The sequence below is a fragment of the Bos indicus x Bos taurus genome, chromosome 15 (assembly GCF_003369695.1).
Source record: "Bos indicus x Bos taurus breed Angus x Brahman F1 hybrid chromosome 15, Bos_hybrid_MaternalHap_v2.0, whole genome shotgun sequence".
Lineage (NCBI taxonomy): Eukaryota > Metazoa > Chordata > Mammalia > Artiodactyla > Bovidae > Bos > Bos indicus x Bos taurus.
The window spans coordinates 43,914,095-43,933,694 of NC_040090.1; the positions used below are offsets into that span (position 1 = coordinate 43,914,095).

Here is a 19,600-nt window from a genome sequence, read left to right on the forward strand (position 1 = left end):
GCTTTATTTACTTTATGGGGCTGTGAGAGGAATGGAGGGAGTAATGAGGGGAGAGGGGTATACAGGCAGAGAAGAGTATGAGCTTAGGATAAGGCTCTCCTGAACTCAAGCCCTGGCTCTGCCACTTACTAACTCTGAGCTTGAGTACATTATTCTAATCTTTCAAACTTCTGTTTCTTCAGCCATCAAGTAGTGATAACAAGGGAACCTACTGGTGAGTTTATTGTGAGGATTCAGTGAGGTATTGCATATAAGGTACTTAGCCCATTGGCTGGCATGTAACCCTGCGTTATCAATAGCAGCTCTTTATTATGATTCTATTACCTGTGTGCCTTCTTGTTTAGTTTATCCCATGAAGAAGCAGAGGTTCTGAGAGGTTAAACCACTTGCCCAAGGTCACACACATTTTCCGACTGCCCTGTTTTCCTCTCTACCTTTGGGACAGAGGATGAGATGGTTGGATGGCATCACTGACTCAATGGATGAGTCTGAGCAAACTCCAGGAGATAGTGAAGGACAAGGGAAGCATGGCATGCTGCAGTTCCTAGGGTCGCAAAGAGTCAGACACGACTTAGCAACTGAACAACAAACAACAGCAATGAGACTTACCAAGTTAAATCCTTGGAGAATGGCCGTGAGCTTTGCAACACAGCCTGTGTTCCCATTTCAGGGTGAGATACTAGAAAGCCACTGATGTTACTACTTCTCAAACATTTCTAAATTTTAACATTTTATTATCTAAACATTTAGCATCTAACACTGAATATCTAAAAGCAATGTGAATTTTATCATGATAATTCTTCTGTTTAATAAAGGAATAAAGGTCATAATCTAAGTTATAAGTGTATATGGATAAAACTTTTTCCCTATGAGACTCAAAGCTAATAACTTTTCCCCTCTAATCATTTGGCTTTTCTTTGTGCAAAAAAACCAAAATGCCAGTTACCACTCTTCTATAACCAAATGGTATGTGAACTTTCCTGCCCCACAGCCAACCTGGGCACTCAGTAGGCATTCGATTCAGAAGAAAAGGAGATAGTAACCAGCAGGGTTATTAGGGCTTTCTTTGGTGGTGGATATGATATACAAATGTATAGAAATTTTATGGAAGACACTCATATATTCAGAGGAGGGTCATTAGTGTGGCAGGTCATTGTCAAGGGTATACGAACCTTCGAACTGGAGTATTCACGCCCTAAATGTCCAAGGGGACCGCCCCTAGAGCATGCGCAGGTGTGTTTTATTTGTTATGCCCATGACCTTGAGGCTTCAACAGGCCATCAGGGGGCTGCCACCTGCAGAGCCCTTTTTGCTACAAACATGGCCCCGTAAAGTAGCTTCAAAGCAGTTTGATCATGGGAAGAGAAATGCCAATCTAACCCATTTGCCATTGATTTCTTAAGCAGATTCAGGCACACAGGATGAAGCACAGCTTTTGCAGGAATGGCTTAAGCTGGTTCTGGAGAAGAATAAATTAATGCGATATGAGTCAGAGCTCCTGATCATGTAAGTAAGGCAACACGGATAACAGTGAGACCTAAAAGCAAGCAGGGGAGGGAGGGTGGCAGTGGGGTGGCCCACCCTCCTCGGTTGAAGTCCCAGGATTTTTCTCCTTGTGCATACAGAATTGTGATTGAGACAAATTGGGATTTGAGGTCTTGCATATCATGCTGGCATTAGTACAGAGAATCTTCAGTTGTCTGTTCTCTGCTGTGGAGTCCTATGGCTAAAATGATTTCAGGTAATAGGTCTGGGCTGGAGGGCATGTGGATAAGGCACTTGCAGTCCATTCCTGCCCCCCAGGGCAGAGGAGACCCACCTGCAGTCACACATCTGCAATGGGGTAGCATATGTCTGGCCTCTGAGTGTGAACAATGGGAAGGGCTTCCTTACCACTCCTTGTGGCATTAATGGATTGAAGGTGGAGATCTGTCTGGCTGTCCTCTGGATAAGAGGCTGCAGTCTGGCTGGGAGATCAGAAAGTAGAGATGGATCTCACTGCACTCTGAGAAAGTTGAAGGTCACTTTACCTGTCACCATCCTGGAGGGAAAGAAAGTGACATTTAATATAAACTGACTAAGCACCAGGTTGTACAGGGTGCTTTCACTTATGCTGACCCATTTCATTTTCACCCAACCCTGGGAAATAATTTGGGGAGTCTTAAAGGGGTCTAATAAATTCTATTCCTTGTCTCTGCCTGGATTCTGAACTGGGTAAGAAATAAGACTACTGGGTCAACAGATGGAACATTAAACTAAGGCATTTATTACTGACCATAGCTAGCATGGCTAAATATGAGAGTCCAAGAAAGCTTGCTAATTATATTCATTTCCTAGGGCTGGACTAACATGTTACCACAAACAGGATGGCTTACAGTAATAGAGAGGTATTCTCTCACAGTTCTGGAAGACTGAAGCTGAGGTGTTAGGGGGGGACCAGGCTCTGGGGAAGAATCCTGCCTTCCCTCTTTGGCTCAGCAGGCTCCAGGCATCCCTTGGCTTGTGGCTGCATCACTCCAGACTCTGCCTCTATCTTCACGCGGCCTTTTCTCTGTATCTGTGTCTGCTCTTGTAGAAATACTTGACACTCAGTTTAGAGCCCACCAGGATAATCCAGAATATTTTCATCTCAAGGTTCTTAACTTTCCATCCTCAAAGACTCTTTTCCAAATAAGGTCACATTGAAAGATTCTAGAGGTTAGGATCACTTGGGTGTTCACCATGGAACCAAACTTCAGAATTAGACACACTTACCTCCCTAGTCACAAAATGTAGTGAATCACTTGCTTAGGGGTAAGGCTTTTACCCGAGACCGGGGGAGGGGGGTGCGGGGGCTCATCGGGGGGCAATTTCCATCTCTGCCTCCTCCCTCCAGGGATATTTGACAATATCTGAAGACGTTTTTGTCTAAGACAACTGGGAGGTGCTACTGATATCTAGGGAGGGGAGGCCAAGGGTGCGGCCGAACATTCCACAGGCAGCCCCACTTCCTTCACCACCACAGAATTACCCAGCCCCAAACGTCAGTAGTGTCAAGCCTGAGAAATCTTGCCCTAGACCACTAGCAAGGCTCAGAGTAAAAGAACACTTTTTTTTTTTTTAGGTTGTAGTTGTTGTTTTTTTTTTCTTCCAGTTTTATTGAGATGTGATTGACATACAACACTGTGTAAGTTTAAAGTATACAGTGTAATGATTTGACTTACGTATATCATGAAATGATTATCACAGTAAGTTTAGAGAACATCCAGCATCTCATGCAAAAATATCGATACAAAATGAAAGAAATAGAAACATTTTTTTTTTCTGATAGAACTCTTAAGATTTACTCTCTTAACAATTTTCGTATTTAACATACAGCTAGTTGTTTTGAGCAACTTGAACTTAGTAGCGAGTGGGATACTCAGTAGGCAGGTAGGTATACAGGCTGAGACATGGATGGGGAGGTACAATTTTTGGAATCTACTCCTTATCAAAAGAATTTAGAATCAGTAGCTGCCAGAGTAGAGAGAATTCCCTAGAGCAGTTGATTTTAAACATTGTTGACAGTGACCCAGAATATATTTTACATTGGCTCATGACATATGTGTGTATAAATATGTGTATTTATTCACGATGTGTACCCAGAGAACACACGTTTGCTGCAGGCAGGCTGATCCCAGGTGAGAAAGGGTATCAGCTCATTTTCCCTGTTCATCCCGAATTCACCACTCCTGGGTGAGAGTGAATCTGAGAGAGAAAGTGGAAAGAAGAAGCCCGGACTTATACTCATCAAGGTCCACTGGCGTGGAAGGAAATGCCAGGAGTGGGGAAGCAGGGCTCATCTGTAATTATTTTTTCTATTACTATTACTATTTTTTTATATTGATACACATGCTGAGATTCAACAAAGTAATTTGTCCACATCCACCTGACCACAAAGCCCTTTTTACACAACCATACCATCTGCCTTTGGGCGAGATTTAAAGTATTAAATTCATTCAACAAACATCTATCAAGCATGTTCTCTGTGCCAGGAACCGTGCTGGGTACTGTGGAAGTAAAGATGAGTCAGGCCCCAGTCCCTGCCTTCAAGGATCTCATGGTTTTCAGAGACGGACACGTGAGCACACAGCATGAGAGGAATAAGAAAGCATAGCAGTTGCTCTGTGAAGACTTGGAGGAGGAGTATTCAGAGCACAGGCCCTACCTGCGCAGGTCGGGGGATGGTGACTGCGCGGTGACTGGGGCTTCCCTTACTGGTACGCTGTCAGAGGGAATGTTCTCCTCCAAAGAGGCCAACGAGGAGAACTTGGAGTGTGAGCCAGATGAGAGCTCTGGTCAAGGGCAGCTTCTAGTTTGGAGAAAGTCCTGGCTAAACAAGGAGAAATGTCTTAGACTGGTGTGTGATGTTGAGTCCCTTGGGAAAGCAAGTGCCGGGACAGAATTAGAAGCACAAGAGATACAACAGAAGGAAGGGAAAAGGGAGCGGGAACGAGAGGGAAATCTTCAGACCCCCCTGCAGTCCTGACACCTGTGAGAGGAGAAGGGCGGGGAGAAGGACTGTCAGGAGGAGCTTCAGACTGCAGTGCAGCCCTGAGAAAAATCTGAGCCAGGCCACAGGGAGCACCAGCCACGGCTGCCCATCCGAGGAGCCCAAAGTGGGGCAGAAATGGCCGAGCTCCAGCACCACCGCTGTGCCTGGGGAGAGTGTGGCTTCAGCACGACACTGAAGTGGATTCTGCTGCAGCTTCAGCTTACTACACACGACACTCCTTTCACAAAGTCCTTTCTTAAAGGAAAATCTGAGTGGTAGGTACATTTCTACTGGGAGCTAGAGCGGGTCAAGGGAAGTTCAGTGTCAATAACAAAAGGCAGAGTATTGAACAAAGTGAGGACCTTGGCCTAAGTAATAGTAGAAGTAACAACAACAACAAAAAACCCAGCCACAACAGGGTATAGTAAAGTGGCCCAATGCTGTAGCAGATGTGCGCACAGCCTGCAGCTGGGGCTGGAAGGGAAGCCCCGGGGCCCTGGTGTCAGTCCTCACCCTTTTCAGTGTCTCTGTAGCAATGGACAGCCTTGACCCCTCTCTTCTCTCCTAAAACTTGCCTCTCTTGGTTTCTGTGCTGCTGCATATCCTTCCTACCTTCCACTTGCTTCTTCCCTGCTTCTACCTCTTTTGATGAGCTTCTAAATGTAGACATTCCCATGCTCCTGTCTTCAAACTTTTTTTTCCTCTATTGTCTCCCTTTTAGGGCTCATGTGACTTCACCTTTCACCTCTGACCCCTGCCGCATTTGTTTGTGGTCCTCATTTCTCCTGAGAACTCCAGGGCTGCATTCCCAGAGGTTAGAGGAACCTCCACATTACCACATGGCCCAGGATGCGGGGAGCTGACACAAGTTCTGTAATATACACGGCATATCGCCAGGCATTGAAAGGTCTTGAAGTTCCAGCTGACCTTCACTGAAAGCTGACTTCCCTTCTTGACTTTGCTGGTGGGCACATTGAGTACCCAGCACTCTAGCTTGACTCCTCCAAAGCATCACTGTTCTTTCACCATCGCCTGCAACCAGATGGGTGGTTGTCTGAGTACTATTGCCTCCACTGACAAAATGCCTCACTCCTGTTTCCTCCTTGTTTTCTTGCTTACCACGGTCAAAGATTTGGGAGTTGTACTCTTGCCTGGAAAATCCCATGGATGGAGGAGCCTGGGAGGCTGTAGTCCATGGGGTTGCTAAGAGTCGGACACGACTGAGCGACTTCCCTTTCACTTTTCACTTTCATGCATTGGAGAAGGAAATGGCAACCCACTCCGGTGTTCTTGCCTGGAGAATCCCAGGGACAGGGGAGCCTGGTGGGCTTCCGTCTATGGGGTCGCACAGAGTCGGACATGACTGAAGCAACTTAGCAGCAGCAGCAGCAGAGGTGATGCTTGAAGTCACGTTGCCCCTAAAAGAGAGGAGTTTTAGATTGTCATTGCTTCTACCATTCTAGTCATTTCTTCATGATCCATTCCAGTGTGGCCTTTCAGAAGTTCACTGGAAGTTTGTGATGGAAGTTCATCACAAACTTCAGCTCCCCTCCATTATCTACTGAGTTCGATGTATTTCAGCAGCAGTAGTAACAAAACTTTTGGTTTAGAGGCATTCCAAGACCCAGTCTTAATAAGGAAAAAGGAAAGCAGTCGCTGTGGTCAGTTCAGTTCAGTTCAGTCACTCAGTCGTGTCCGACTCTTTGCGACCCCATGAATCACAGCACGCCAGGCCTCCCTGTCCATCACCAACTCCCAGAGTTCACTCAGACTCATGTCCATCGAGTCAGTGATGCCATCCAGCCATCTCATCCTCTGTCGTCCCCTTCTCCTCCTGCCCCCAATCCCTCCCAGCATCACAGTCTTTTTCAATGAGTCAGCTCTTCGCATGAGGTGGCCAAAGTACTGGAGTTTCAGCTTTAGCATCATTCCTTCCAAAGAAATCCCAGGACTGATCTCCTTCAGAATGGACTTGTTGGATCTCCTTGCAGTCCAAGGGACTCTCAAGAGTCTTCTCCAACACCACAGTTCAAAAGCATCAATTCTTCTGCACTCAACCTTCTTCACAGTCCAACTCTCACATCCATACATGACCACTGGAAAAACCATAGCCTTGACTAGACGGACCTTTGTTGGCAAAGTAATGTCTCTGCTTTTTAATATGCTATCTAGGTTGGTCATAACTTTCCTTCCAAGAAGTAAGTGTCTTTTAATTTCATGGCTGCAGTCACCATCTGCAGTGATTTTGGAGCCCCCAAAAATAAAGTCTGACGCTGTTTCCACTGTTTCCCCATCTATTTCCCATGAAGTGATGGGAGTGGATGCCATGATCTTCGTTTTCTGAATGTTGAGCTTTAAGCCAACTTTTTCACTCTCCACTTTCACTTTCATCAAGAGGCTTTTGAGTTCCTCTTCACTTTCTGCCATAAGGGTGGTGTCATCTGCATATCTGAGGTTATTGATATTTCTCCCAGCAATCTTGATTCCAGCTTGTGTTTCTTCCAGCCCAGCGTTTCTCATGATGTACTCATGTTAAATAAGTTAAATAAGCAGGGTGACCATATACAGCCTTGAAGTACTCCTTTTCCTATTTGGAACCAGTCTGTTGTTCCATGTCCGGTTCTAACTGTTGCTTCCTGACCTGCATACAGATTTCTCAAGAGGCAGGTCAGGTGGTCTGGTATTCCCATCTCTTTCAGAATTTTCCACAGTTTATTGTGATCTACACGATCAAAGGCTTTGGCATAGTCAATAAAGCAGAAATAGATGTTTTTCTGGAACTCTCTTGCTTTTTCGATGATCCAGCAGATGTTGGCAATTTGATCTCTGGTTCCTCTGCCTTTTCTAAAACCAGCTTGAACATCAGGAAGTTCACGGTTCACATATTGCTGAAGCCGGTCAATGGGTTTATTAATCAATATTTCTACACAGGTCTTCAGCATTTATAAAGTCTGAACATTTTCTCATTCCCAGGGCCCACGAACTAGAACTGGAAGATCATCAAAGCAGACTAGAGCAGAAATTAAGAGAGAAAATGCTCCAGGAAGGTGAGTACAGTGATGTGTTTCAGGCCTTTGCTAAAGATGTTTTTTCCTATGCAGACACTTGACCGAACATGCTGCACTTTATAGAGCAAAGTACTCTTCATGTCTGGTGCCGCCAACCTGGAAGCCAGAGGGGGCACAAAGCCAGCTTCTTCTGCCCCCACTACAGCACAGCAAGTCCCTCTTAGTTTTGCTCATTAGGGCTGGGAGAGCAGCATTTTGCTCCATCCCAACCCATGTGCTAATAGGAATGAAGTCATTCATTCACACCTTCATTCACTTATCCATCCATTCATTTAACAAATGTTTGTTGAGAATTTAGAGTGGGCCTGGCAGATGGAGAAGAGCAGCCCTGCCCTGTGGCCTCCCTGGGGAGACTGACAGTCAGACTGGTAATTATAACACAGTGAGATGAGGACCATGATGTATGTGTTTCCACAGTGAGAAGAAGGCAGGCCTGGTTGTACCAGGCACTGGGGATGGTAAAGGAAGCATCCTTCCTACCACAACTGGGCCAGGGCATCACACGTGAGAAAATTATTTCCACCATGACGGAGGGAGAGTTGGAATAAACTAGTACCATATACTGGCTTATTGGCTCCAACCCATGAGGCATATTCGCTCTATTTTGTGCCTTTGTGTTTCTGGGGGCCAGATCTATGCATGGCTTTCCTACATTGGGACCAAAGCCTAAAAGAGCAAATTAAATCTTTTCTGTATACATCTGCTGCTGCTGCTAAGTCGCTTCAGTCATGTCTGACTCTGTGTGACCCCATAGAAGCCCACCAGACTTCCCCGCCCCTGGGATTCTCCAAGCAAGAACACTGGAGTGGGTTGCCATTTCCTTCTCCGATGCATGAAAGTGAAAAGTGAAAGTGAAGTCGCTCAGTCGTGCTCGACTCTTAGCGACCCCATGGACTTCAGCCTACCAGGCTCCTCTGTCCATGGATTCTCCAGGCAAGAGTACTGGAGTGGGGTGCCATGGCCTTCTCTGCTGTATATGTCATGGACCATATATTGCTCCTACCTATGGGGTTACCTGCTACAGAACAAGCACCTAGTAAATATGAGATGTTATCATCATGATCATTCTCAGGTATATTACTCCATTTTACAGATTGGAAAACTGAGTCTCTGAGAACTTAAAAAGCATGCTCAAGGTAAAGGATGGGGCTATGACTTGGGAACAGATTATAGACTCAGGCTCTCCTATTCTTTCTCACATAGTAGTGTTTGTTCAGTTCAGTTCAGTTCAGTTCAGTGGCTCAGTCGTATCCAACTCTTTGCAACCTGAGGAACCGCAGCACGCCAGGCCTCCCCGTCCACCACCAACTCCCGGAGTTCACTCAGACTCATGTCCATCGAGTCGGTGATGCCATCCAACTATCTCATTTTCTGTCATCCCCTTCTCCTCCTGCCTTCAATATTTCCCAGTATCAGGGTCTTTTCCAATGAGTCAGTTCTTCACATCAGGTGGCCAAAGTATTGGAGTTTCAGCTTCAACATCAGTTCTTCCAGTGAACACTCAGGACTGATCTCCTTTAGGATGGACTGGTTGGATATTCTTGCAGTCCATGGGACTCTCAAGAGTCTTCTCCAACACCACAGTTCAAAAGCATCAATTCTTCTGTGCTCAGCTTTCTTTATAGACCAACTCTCACATCCATATATGACCACTGGGAAAACCATAACCTTGACTAGATGGACTTTTGTTGGCAAAGTAAGACCTCTGCTTTTTAATATGCTGTCTAGGTTGGTCATAACTTTCCTTCCAAGGAGTAAGAGTCCTTTAATTTCATGGCTGCAATCACCATCTGCAGTGATGTTGGAGCCCAGAAAAATAGTCAGCCACTGTTTCCACTCTTCCCCCCTCTATTTGCCTTGAAGTGATGGGACCAGATGCCATGATCTTAGTTTTCTGAATGTTGAGCTTTAAGCCAACTTTTTCATTCTCCTCTTTCACTTTCATCAAGAAGCTCTCTAGTTCTTCACTTTCTGCCGTAAGAGTGGTGTTATCTGCATATCTGAGGTTATTGATATTTTTCCTGGCAACACTACAAACAGTAGTGTTTGTAGATTGTCTCTTTATAATAGAAAACTATTTTTAACAAAATTCTTATAGAACTGCTCTGTTAGAACAGATAAAAGTAGTAATGTGAAGCCAAAGTGTTAGTCACTAGTCATGTACGACTCTTTATGACTCCATGGACTGTAGCCCGCCAGGCTCCTCTGTCCATGGAATTCTCCAGGCAAGAATACTGGAGTGAATAGCCATTCCCTTCTCCAGGGGATCTTCCCAATTCAGGGATCAAACCTGGGTCTCCTACACTGCAGGCAGATTCTTTATCAAAATCCTTATAGAACCGCTCTGTATAGAACTGATAAAAGTACTATACATCATCTTTTAATTGTCAGAAGGGGCTCAGATGTTTCCACCAATGACAAACCAAAATTGAGATTGAAATTTTGAATTTCTCTGTGTTGACAGTCAAATAAGGGGCAGGAATAATGAAGTATACCTAAATTAACAAATCACAGTAGGCAACTAAGATCTGATTTATACATCTCAAAAAATTTTAAATTTACTCTGGTTCAGGGTGGTAAAATACATATCACCAAAGACTCATGAGCCACTTTTGAATCTTTTTTAAAAAATTCTTACGAAGAGTGATGGTTATACATTTTCTCACTCTTCTGAGGTATACCAAAAGATGTTCCTTCATTTTGCCTTGTCATCTTGCATGAAAGCTTCATCCCAATAGTTAGCAAGAAGAAAAAGAAGAAGGAAGAAGGAAAGGAAGAAAGGAAAGGGAACTCCCTCTCTGGTAAATTTCAGTCAGTTCAATTCAGTCACGTAGTCATGTCCGACTCTTTGCAACCCCATGGACTGCAGCATGCCAGGCTTCCCTGTCCATCACCAACTCCCAGAGCCTACTCAAATTCATGTCCATCGCATCGGTGATATGATCCAACTCTCTCATCCTCTGTCATCCCTTTCTCCTCCTGCCTTCAATATTTCCCAGCATCAGGGTCTCTTCCAATGAGTTGGTTCTTCAGGTGGCCAGAGTACTGGAGTTTCAGCTTCAGCATCAGTCCTTCCAATGAATATTCAGGACTGATTTCCTTTAGGATGAACTGGTTGGATCTCCTTGAAGTCCAAGGGACTCTCAAGAGTCTTCTCCAACACCACAGTTCAAAAGCATCAATTCTTTGGTGCTCAGCTTTCTTTATAGTCCAACTCTCACTTCTATACGTGACTACTGGAAAAACCATAGCTTTGACTATACAGACCTTTGTTGGTAGAATAATGTCTCTGTTTTTTAATATGCTGTCTAGGTTTGGTCATAGCTTTTCTTCCAAGGAGCAAGCATCTTTTAAATTCATGGCTGCAGTCACCATCTACAGTGATTTTGGAGCCCAAGAAAATAGTCTGTCACTGTTTCCATTGCTTTCCCATCTATGTGCCATGAAGTGATGGGACCAGAGGTCATGATCTTCGTTTTCTGAATGTTGAATTTTAAGCCAACTCTTTCACTCTCCTCTTTCACTTTCACCAAGAGGCTCTTTAGTTCCTCTTCACTTTCTGCCATAAGAGTGGTGTCATCTGCATATCTGAGGTTATTGATATTTCTCCCAGCAATCTTGATTCCAGCTTGTGCTTCATCCAGCCCAGCATTTCGCATGATGTACTCTTCATATCGGAGAAGGCAATGGCACTCCACTCCAGTACTCTTGCCTGGAAAATCCCATGGACGGAGGAGCCTGGTAGGCTCCAGTCCATGGGGTCGCTAAGAGTCAGGTACGACTGAGCGACTTCCCTTTCACTTTTTACTTTCATGCATTGGAGAAGGAAATGGCAACCTGCTCCAGTGTTCTTGCCTGGAGAATCCCGGGGACAGAGGAGCCTAGTAGGCTGCCGTCTGTGGGGCCGCACAGAGTCGGACACGACTGAAGCAACTTAGCAGCAGCAGCAGCATTCTTCATATAAGTTAAATAAGTAGGGTGACCATATACAGCCCTGATGTACTGCTTTCCCGATTTGGAACCAGTCTGTTTTTCCATGTCCAGTTTTAACTGTTGCTTCTTAACCTACGTACAGATTTGTCAGGAGGCAGGTCAGATGGTCTGGTATTCCCATCTCTTGAAGAATTTTCCACAGTTTGTTGTGATCCACACAGTCAAAGGCTTTGACATAGTCAATAAAGTCAAAGTAGATGTTTTTCTGGTAAACTTAGTCTGATGCAATAATTTTAAAAGTCCCTCCAGGAAATGCTCAGTCTCTTTGGGATGGAAACGTTCAGTCTTGCAGATCGCCGCCCCTTCCATCTGCTTGACCCTTAAAGGTAACTGCCAGGTGTTAGCGAGAGGCAGGTCTGTGTGACTTTGCAGCACTGGAAATTGGTGTGGGTGGCTCTGATCCACTGACCCCCATGTAGCTGTCTCCTGTCATTAGGCTGCTCTCTGCTGCCATTTACAGACCAGGTGCGTGGCTGGCATGACCATAGCCTGGCCATGCTCTCAGCGTACCTGAAGCCTCACTCCTATCCTTACTCAGCTTCGCCTCAGCGCATCCTCCACTCAGCCTGGCCAGACGGTCTACCAGACAGCCTGCACTGTGGAGCCACCTCATCCCTCACCACGAGGAGCCCCGTGGCAGGCCCAGTGGCCAGCGACCTTTGCACTTCTGGGCCAAGTAAGACACTTCTGGCCACTGCCTATGTGTGCCACACACAGCAAATCAGGATCTGGGGAGCCACATCCAGACCCCTCTTCTCTGCCCAACCATGAAGTTCTGCCTGTTCCATGTTTATACCCAGGGTGCTTTTCCAACTGATATCTTTCTGGAGTTCCGAGCAAGGGTCAGGGCAAGGGTCTTGGCCCCCAGTGTTCCCATCAAATGGTGTGATAGAAGCCCCGTGGGGGCTTCTAAGGCCCAGAATGGAGAGACTGGAGCCCAGGGCTCTCACCTTCAGTTTCTCCTGCTGCTCACTCCTCCCTCCCATAAAACTTGAGCTGCAAAGGGACTGTTGCCTCTTTATTTCCCCTTTGTCACGTGTCCCTTATTCCTGATGCTGGTCTCAGAACTCAGCCTGAGGCAAGAGACAGTGGTACCATGTCTACTCTGGGATCCAGCTCACCGCCTAGTCCCCATGCATTAAACAATGGAATTGTTCATGTATTAATGGAATAATACATAAAATCTTCTCCTAAGGCAGTAATCTGACAAAACTTAAGATCTGCCTTGAGAATCCTATTTTGAGCATCAGAAAGTCATTACTACCAGTTCCTTACTCTTTTCCTTCCTTTTATAGCAATCATATCTTCCCCAGGCAGTTGAACATCTCGGGGCAATTAGGAAGAAGGTCATGTACTCAGAAGGCAAAAGGGAGAAGCCTAGTCGCAGTCTGGAAACGTCCTCCCAGCAGCTAGCCACAGCCTCACTTGGCTGCCGCCTCGTCTCTATTCAGAGGGCTGCAATGTGTTATTAACTGCAAATGAAAACAGGATTCTTGTCATTGAAATAACATCCACTGATGCAGATGGTTTACTCAGAAACTTCTCTCACAGATTGCTCTGCTGTAGCTCAGATGTATTTAGGGAAAACCGCCTTGGTGTTGTTTTGCTGGCTTCTTTTTGGGGAGGGGAGGACAGGTGGGAGGGCTTGGCAGGGCTTGGCTGGTATGAATTTCTTTTTCTCACAAAGGGGTTTTCCCTGTTGCTTTATATAGTCTCGAGATGAAAACTGAGCTGAGAGCAGCACAAAGCACCCACCTTTCTAATCTGTGGCTTGCAGGGCAGGTCCCCGGTGTTAAATTCATTTCCTTGTTTTCTCCTTAGAAATTAAAGAGCAGAACAAGTCCAGAACAATCAAGAACACCCCTGCCAAAAGCTCCTCTGAGGTCAAATGTTACCTGAAGTCCAATGTGTCTTTTTTGTTTGTAATTGGGGTTTTTTTGTTCGTTATTGGGGTTTTTTTGTTCTGTTTTTTTTCTGCAGAGAGCCAGAAAGATGAGAATGATCTGAATGAAGAGCAAGAAATACTCACCGAGATGATGCAAGTGATTGAGCAAAGGGACAAATTGGTGGATTCCTTAGAGGAACAACGCATCAGAGAGAAGGCCGAAGACCAGCACTTTGAAAGCTTCATATTCTCTAGGGGCTGTCAGCTGAGCAGGACGTGAGCAGGCCCCACAAGGAGCAAGCTGACGACCAGATCAGGCCAAGCACCCCACTCACTCATTCCTCCTCTCACAGGTTGTTAGACCTGAAACATAACTTATACCACGCTGCAGTATTTTTTTTTAATTAAGATTCTCTCATATGTACTCCAGCTGCCTAAGATACTTCCAGAGATTATAATGAAGAAAATATAGAGAATCTTTTGAAATTGGCAGTCAACTTTAGCTGGTCTCTCAGATTGGAGATGACTTTGGCAGATAATCAGCATTGTTTTCTATAAAGAGTGACACAGAGATCAGTTTTCCTGCTGCTTTCATCATTTCTCTTCCCAATTCATTGAGTTACACATCTTAAGATTTTTGAGAAGCTGCCTGTTCATTACTATATCCATATTTGCCTTTTTTTTTTTGCACGGGTGACTGGTTTCCAAATGTCAGAAAGCAGCAGCCGCCGTTTAAAGATTAGGTTAATATTTAAATTGTGCTTCCAGAGAAAGGGAAGAAACCTTGAGATTACTGATTACATAAAGCAAATAACTCACATAGCAGGTGTTAATTCAATCCAGGGTGAATTTAATTCACCAGGTGTATTTATAAGCCTTAATATAATATACATAAGCAATGAGCATTTAATAGAACATTTGAGCCTTAATTTTATTTTTAAAAAAAAGAAAAAGGAAATAAAACTTCAACTTCATACCAGCAGGATTATTAGTTTTCACCAAATGCTGTTGGCTTAGAAAAGCTTTTCATTTTTTTTTTTCAGAGCACTCTCTTTATTTCCCCCAAATATAGTGAAAAACAGTTTCAGAAGATGAATAGTTTCTAAAGACAGAACCAATATTTTAAAAAAGAATTTTGAAGTGCTTTTTTATATCTGCTGGTAATGGCAAAAAGGAAAATTCATTTGTTGATAAAATATTAGTGAGGTTGATGCTGCTACTGAAAGCGAACATTCTAGTGATCAAGGGTGGAGAATGCTTTTCAGCAGTGGTCTCCTTAGGTCCAAACAGGGAAGTGTCTCTGACACTCTCTACAGGGGCTTCCTGGAACTCCACAGGACAAGACAAGCCCACTTCTGCCTTCAAGGTGGAGTGAGGTGCAGTGGCCCCATTCACCAAATCCCAAATTGGATAAAGGATTTTTTTGTTGTGGCATTTTCCATGGGAAAAAAAAAGCTGGGAGGTGGAGTTTGTGCACTGACATGGGATTCCTGGGACATTTTGATGGTTCATATGGAAACCAAAGAAAAGATTTTAAATGGTGATTTGTTGTTCTAAAGTATTTGATTATTTTCCCTCAATGGGATTCTTTGAGGAGTCAGTCCATCATTGACAAGAGGGAGACTGAAGAAGTCATTGTTGTATGTTTGGCCTCTCGCACGTCTGCAAGTGTTTAAATGTATGTATTGTTGGACAAATGGTGCTTTGCAACTGCCTGGAGAGCTAACTTTCCTCAATAGAAGTTGACCCATAAGCCACTTTTGTCTGAGATGCTCTCCATACATGACAATCTGGTCAGCTGATCGGGCTGGAACTTAGAAGTATGCCTGCGTTTCCTGAGTCAGCCAACATTCTGGGCAGTATTAAGACGCAACCTTTCCATGGTATACCAAGTTCTAAAGGTTGTGGTTCTTTTTCTTTCTTCTCTCCCTTTTTCTTTTTTAACATGATCAGGTCTTCTACTGCCTGAATTCCATTATTAGGAAATATATGCAAGCATCTATGTTATTAAATATATTAAATATATGTAAGCTGTCTCTGAAAACGGTGCCCCTTAGGTCTATTTATCTATTTTTATTTATTTATGTATTTAGTGGAAGCGGTTAAGGTGATTTCCTCGTAATTCTGGTTTTCCTGTGTTAGAATTTGGAGAAGACCTATTAACACTAAGCTATTAGTATATAAGCTATTTAATATACAAATAACCCAGAGGTTTGGGGCATTAAGTTATATAGTATTAAAGATTTACGGAGATAGTCAAAATAATACTTTCTGCCATCAGGCGTTTAGAGGTAAGACTACAGATGTACCAGAATGTTAATTCATTTTAAGAAAGATACATAACTTCAGTTTTCCTTCTAGAATGGGTAGAAATATTCAAGCTTAGTCATCATTTGACGCTTGCATATATTTAACGGATGACGCTCAAATGTGTCGTGTCTGGGTTGGTTTTGTGTGAAAGAATTAAGTGCCACTTATTTTAACTTGTTCTAGTTCAGTCTTAAAAGAAGATTCTCCCAAGAGGGCCAAAAAAAGAAGGTGGTCCTTGGCCCCAGTATTCTGTTAATAGATGAGAGAAGAAATTTGTTCATTTTCTCTTCCAAAGATTGTATTCTGTGGTTTAAGGCTGAGTCTTATCTGGCCAAGTTAAAACATGAACCTTATATTTAACAGCCTTCTCCTTACTCTAGCTTTCAGTTTTCCCAGCACTTAAAAACCATTTTAATGATCATTTCCAAAAGGACACAAATATTGTGGTTGTTGAACTATGTTAAATGATTACAACAGAGAATGTTCTGAGACTCTCTAAAGGTAAAATGTTGTACCATTTGAAAAGTTTCTGTGTAGGCAGTATGAGTAGAATCATGTTGAAAACAGATGGAGCCTTCACTTTTCCATAAAATAACACTTGTGATCAAGGCTGAACCATTTAGGATGAAACAGAAAGCCCCAGCCTCAGGTCATATTTCATAGTCTCACACAGCTTTTAAGTTGAATGAAAGGCTCATGATTAAAATTTCAGAATTTTATGTAAGTTGGACCAAGAGGACAGTTCTTAAATTAAGCTTGCTCTCCCAAACCATTCATCTATTTATTTGTTTAATAAACATCTTCCAAATACCCATGGGATTCAGCAGCCCTGTGCTAGGTGAAAAATTCAGAAATAACATTATTCCTCTACCCACAAGTAAACACAAAGATAAACAAGTACAACTCCAAATAAATACAAGAATAAAGAATGGTTTTTATTATGAACATCAACCTATTCTACTCACGTTTATCTCAAGTACAAAGACTTATACCCCCAACTATTTGTAGTGCTTCTTTGGCAATAAAAACACAAGTGTGTTCATGTTTCTAAAACCGTGAAAAATAATATCAGGTTATACTGTTTCATTTAAACCTTGACTTTGGCAGTGTTAGGCTGCTTGGAATCAATCAATGTTGAGATGCAGCATGTTAATTGCAACTGAGAAAGGAAGTGGCAGGTGTTTCCAACTCTGATGAGCTGCAATGAAATTGATGTTTTCTGCGTTCTGGAGGCAGATGACAATTCAGCAATGTCTGTCTTCCCAGGAAGCAGATTTACAGGCTTTTCCTTCCAAACTGAAAATGGCAGCATGTCCCACCCAGGTGGTTGATCAGAGAACTCCCTCAGCAGGGCAGAGGTGGCAGGGGGCAGCTGGGGCTGCCACGTGAATGGAGAGAGCGACACTCATTGGATGTAGCGAGCTCAAATGTAGGCGTTTATTGTATTATAACAAGAAGGTTCACATACAGGGGAGCGTGTACTGTTTCACCTACTGTTTATCTTCTAACCTCACTGCTGAGTGGCTTGTGAAAGATTAATTTGCTCCAACAATTGGGAACTGAAATGATTTACATGTGCACGGCTATAAATACTGAAATGGACCAAAAATAAATGATTTTCTGTCTAGAAAATCCAAACATGTGGGCTTGGTCTGGCATCTCTGAGGGCAGCGCTCATTTCATGTCTTAATTCCAGTGAAAGGACATGAGCAAAGCTTTGATTTCATGTAGGAGTCTGAGTTATCGTTGGATGCTTTATTCCCTCTGGGACACCTGGCAGGACTTACCTGGATGTGAGTGGGAGGAGGAGTGAAGAAGGCTCACCTCAGGTGTATTCGCTCAACAAAGAAAGCTGTTCTCAGAGTTGGGGTGGAGGATAGAGGGGAACTCTCTTAGTCCCGACTCCTATTTCTCTTACCCAGTACAACCTGGTTTTGTATTTCATTCAAGCAACAGGAATACTCCCTTCTGCACAGGGCTGGCCCCTCCCTTCAACTCACACTCTTTCAGGACTGAGGTTTTGGTTTATTTGTTTCTGCTCTGAGTCCCAGCACATGCAAATCATGAAATGTGAGCACGGTTCACCAGAAGAGCCACATCAGGTGAATCAAGTGCTGGTCCCATCATTTCCACTAAGCTGCCCCATTGCTTGAAATCTTTTGTCTGCAGGTGGACCACTTGAAAAGATTCATTTTTTTTTTCTTTTGACTGTCAACAGAAAGTAAACGTGACTGCACATGAGAGCTCCTGCTCCACAAGTGCTAACTTGCCAAGGGTAAGGCCAGCCACCTTCCAGGGCATCTGCAAGTTTTCCTTCACCCGTGCAGGGGCTCATCCAGGCCCACAGAGCCACAGACTCTCAGCCTGGAGCTGACCCCGTCGCTGCAGTTCACCACCCCTGGGCCTTCTGGGCACACTTGGTAATTTCATGCTCACTCCCTCTCCCAGCTTATTTCTAGAAACAAAAACAGCTGGACCTATGCTGGCCCAGCTCCCCTCAGGAGCCCTCTGACCCTGATAATGGTAATGGATCCTGAGAATTCACCTGCAATAAGCCCTGTAGGGGCATTACTCCCTTTAATCCTGAAAGCAAAATACTTAAGATAAACATTGCTCCATTCTGAGATGATAAGATGGAGACACTGAAGTCAGGAGCTTACCTGGTAGCCCAGGTACAAAGTAGGGAAACTGGGGTGAACCCAGACATCGGCCTCTAGAGCCCAGCCCTTCACCGCCCAGCTGTGTGACCTCCCTGTGTCCCCACCCAGACCTGTGCCTTGTGCTTGCCTGTTTCTTTCCTTGATTGGTTCTCACTGCCACGCTCTCCCAACACAGCAGTGCCCAGCCCTGTTCAGGGGAAATCTGGCACTAGAAGACCAAGCTGCCCTTTTGAGTGTTTCATTTCTTTCTATACTACGTCTACATATTAGATCAGATCAGTCGCTCAGTCATGTCCGACTCCTTACGACCCCATGAATCGCAGCACGCCAGGCCTCCCTGTCCATCACCAACTCCCAGAGTTCACTCAGACTCACGTCCATCAAGTCGGTGATGCCATCCGGCCATCTCATCCTCTGTTGTCCCCTTCTCCTCTTGCCCCCAATCCCTCCCAGCATCAGAGTCTTTTCCAATGAGTCAACTCTTCGCGTGAGGTGGCCAAAGTACTGGAGTTTCAGCTTTAGCATCATTCCTTCCAAAGAACACCCAGAAATGATATACTCAAACTCAAAAACAATCGTTTAAACACTTAAATTACCTAAACTCCACCACCCCTCACAACAATCTTACAATAACCGTGATTCTCTGGGAACCGGCATCTTGCTTATCCTGGGGAATCAAGTACTGCAGACGCACTGCCGTGGACCCAACCCAGGGGACTTTTTGCACTAAATTGAGAAGCAGGGTACCGTGCAACTCAATCTCTAGTCCCAGGGGTAGGGAGCCAAGAGCACAGGCCAAGGGGATGGGAGTGGAAGGTCAGGGAGCGTGTTGGGGCCTAGTGTGGCTTCTTCAGGTCCTTAGGAAGAGCGTGCAGAGGTGAGAGGAGGCGCAGGGATAGTGGGGAGCAAGACGGGGTCACTGGGAAACAGTCCTCGAGGGCCTATGTGACCCCGAAACAAACCACCTGATGCTGGTGCAGCTGCCCATAGGACACTGGTGGCACGAGAATTCAGTTCCCTGCCCATCCCCAGAATAACATAAACTGGATCCCTAAGAATTCAGAGGAAATATATGTGCATGTGTGTGGGGTAGTCCCCAAACCACAAGTGTGTGATTTGAAAACAAATCAATAGCTCAAAAAAAAAAAAAAAGGTATAATCATTCTAAACA

General features: G+C 44.4%; 1 protein-coding gene across 5 annotated transcripts in view; it reads left to right on the top strand.

Moving 5' to 3' along the window:
- LOC113905683 (F-actin-monooxygenase MICAL2) overlaps positions 1-17,391 on the top strand; it is a 244,589-nt gene extending 227,198 nt beyond the window's left edge. For 4 of the 5 annotated variants that reach the window (XM_027563291.1, XM_027563293.1, XM_027563292.1 and 1 more), the window contains 3 exons: positions 1,404-1,506; positions 7,487-7,560; positions 13,555-17,391. In XM_027563291.1, coding sequence (XP_027419092.1) covers positions 1,404-1,506; positions 7,487-7,560; positions 13,555-13,739 — 362 coding nt within the window. In that variant the 3' untranslated portion in view covers positions 13,740-17,391. The remainder of the gene's footprint in view (positions 1-1,403; positions 1,507-7,486; positions 7,561-13,554) is intronic. The other variant, XM_027563290.1, reaches the window with a different exon arrangement.
- The last annotated feature ends 2,209 nt before the right edge of the window (positions 17,392-19,600 follow it).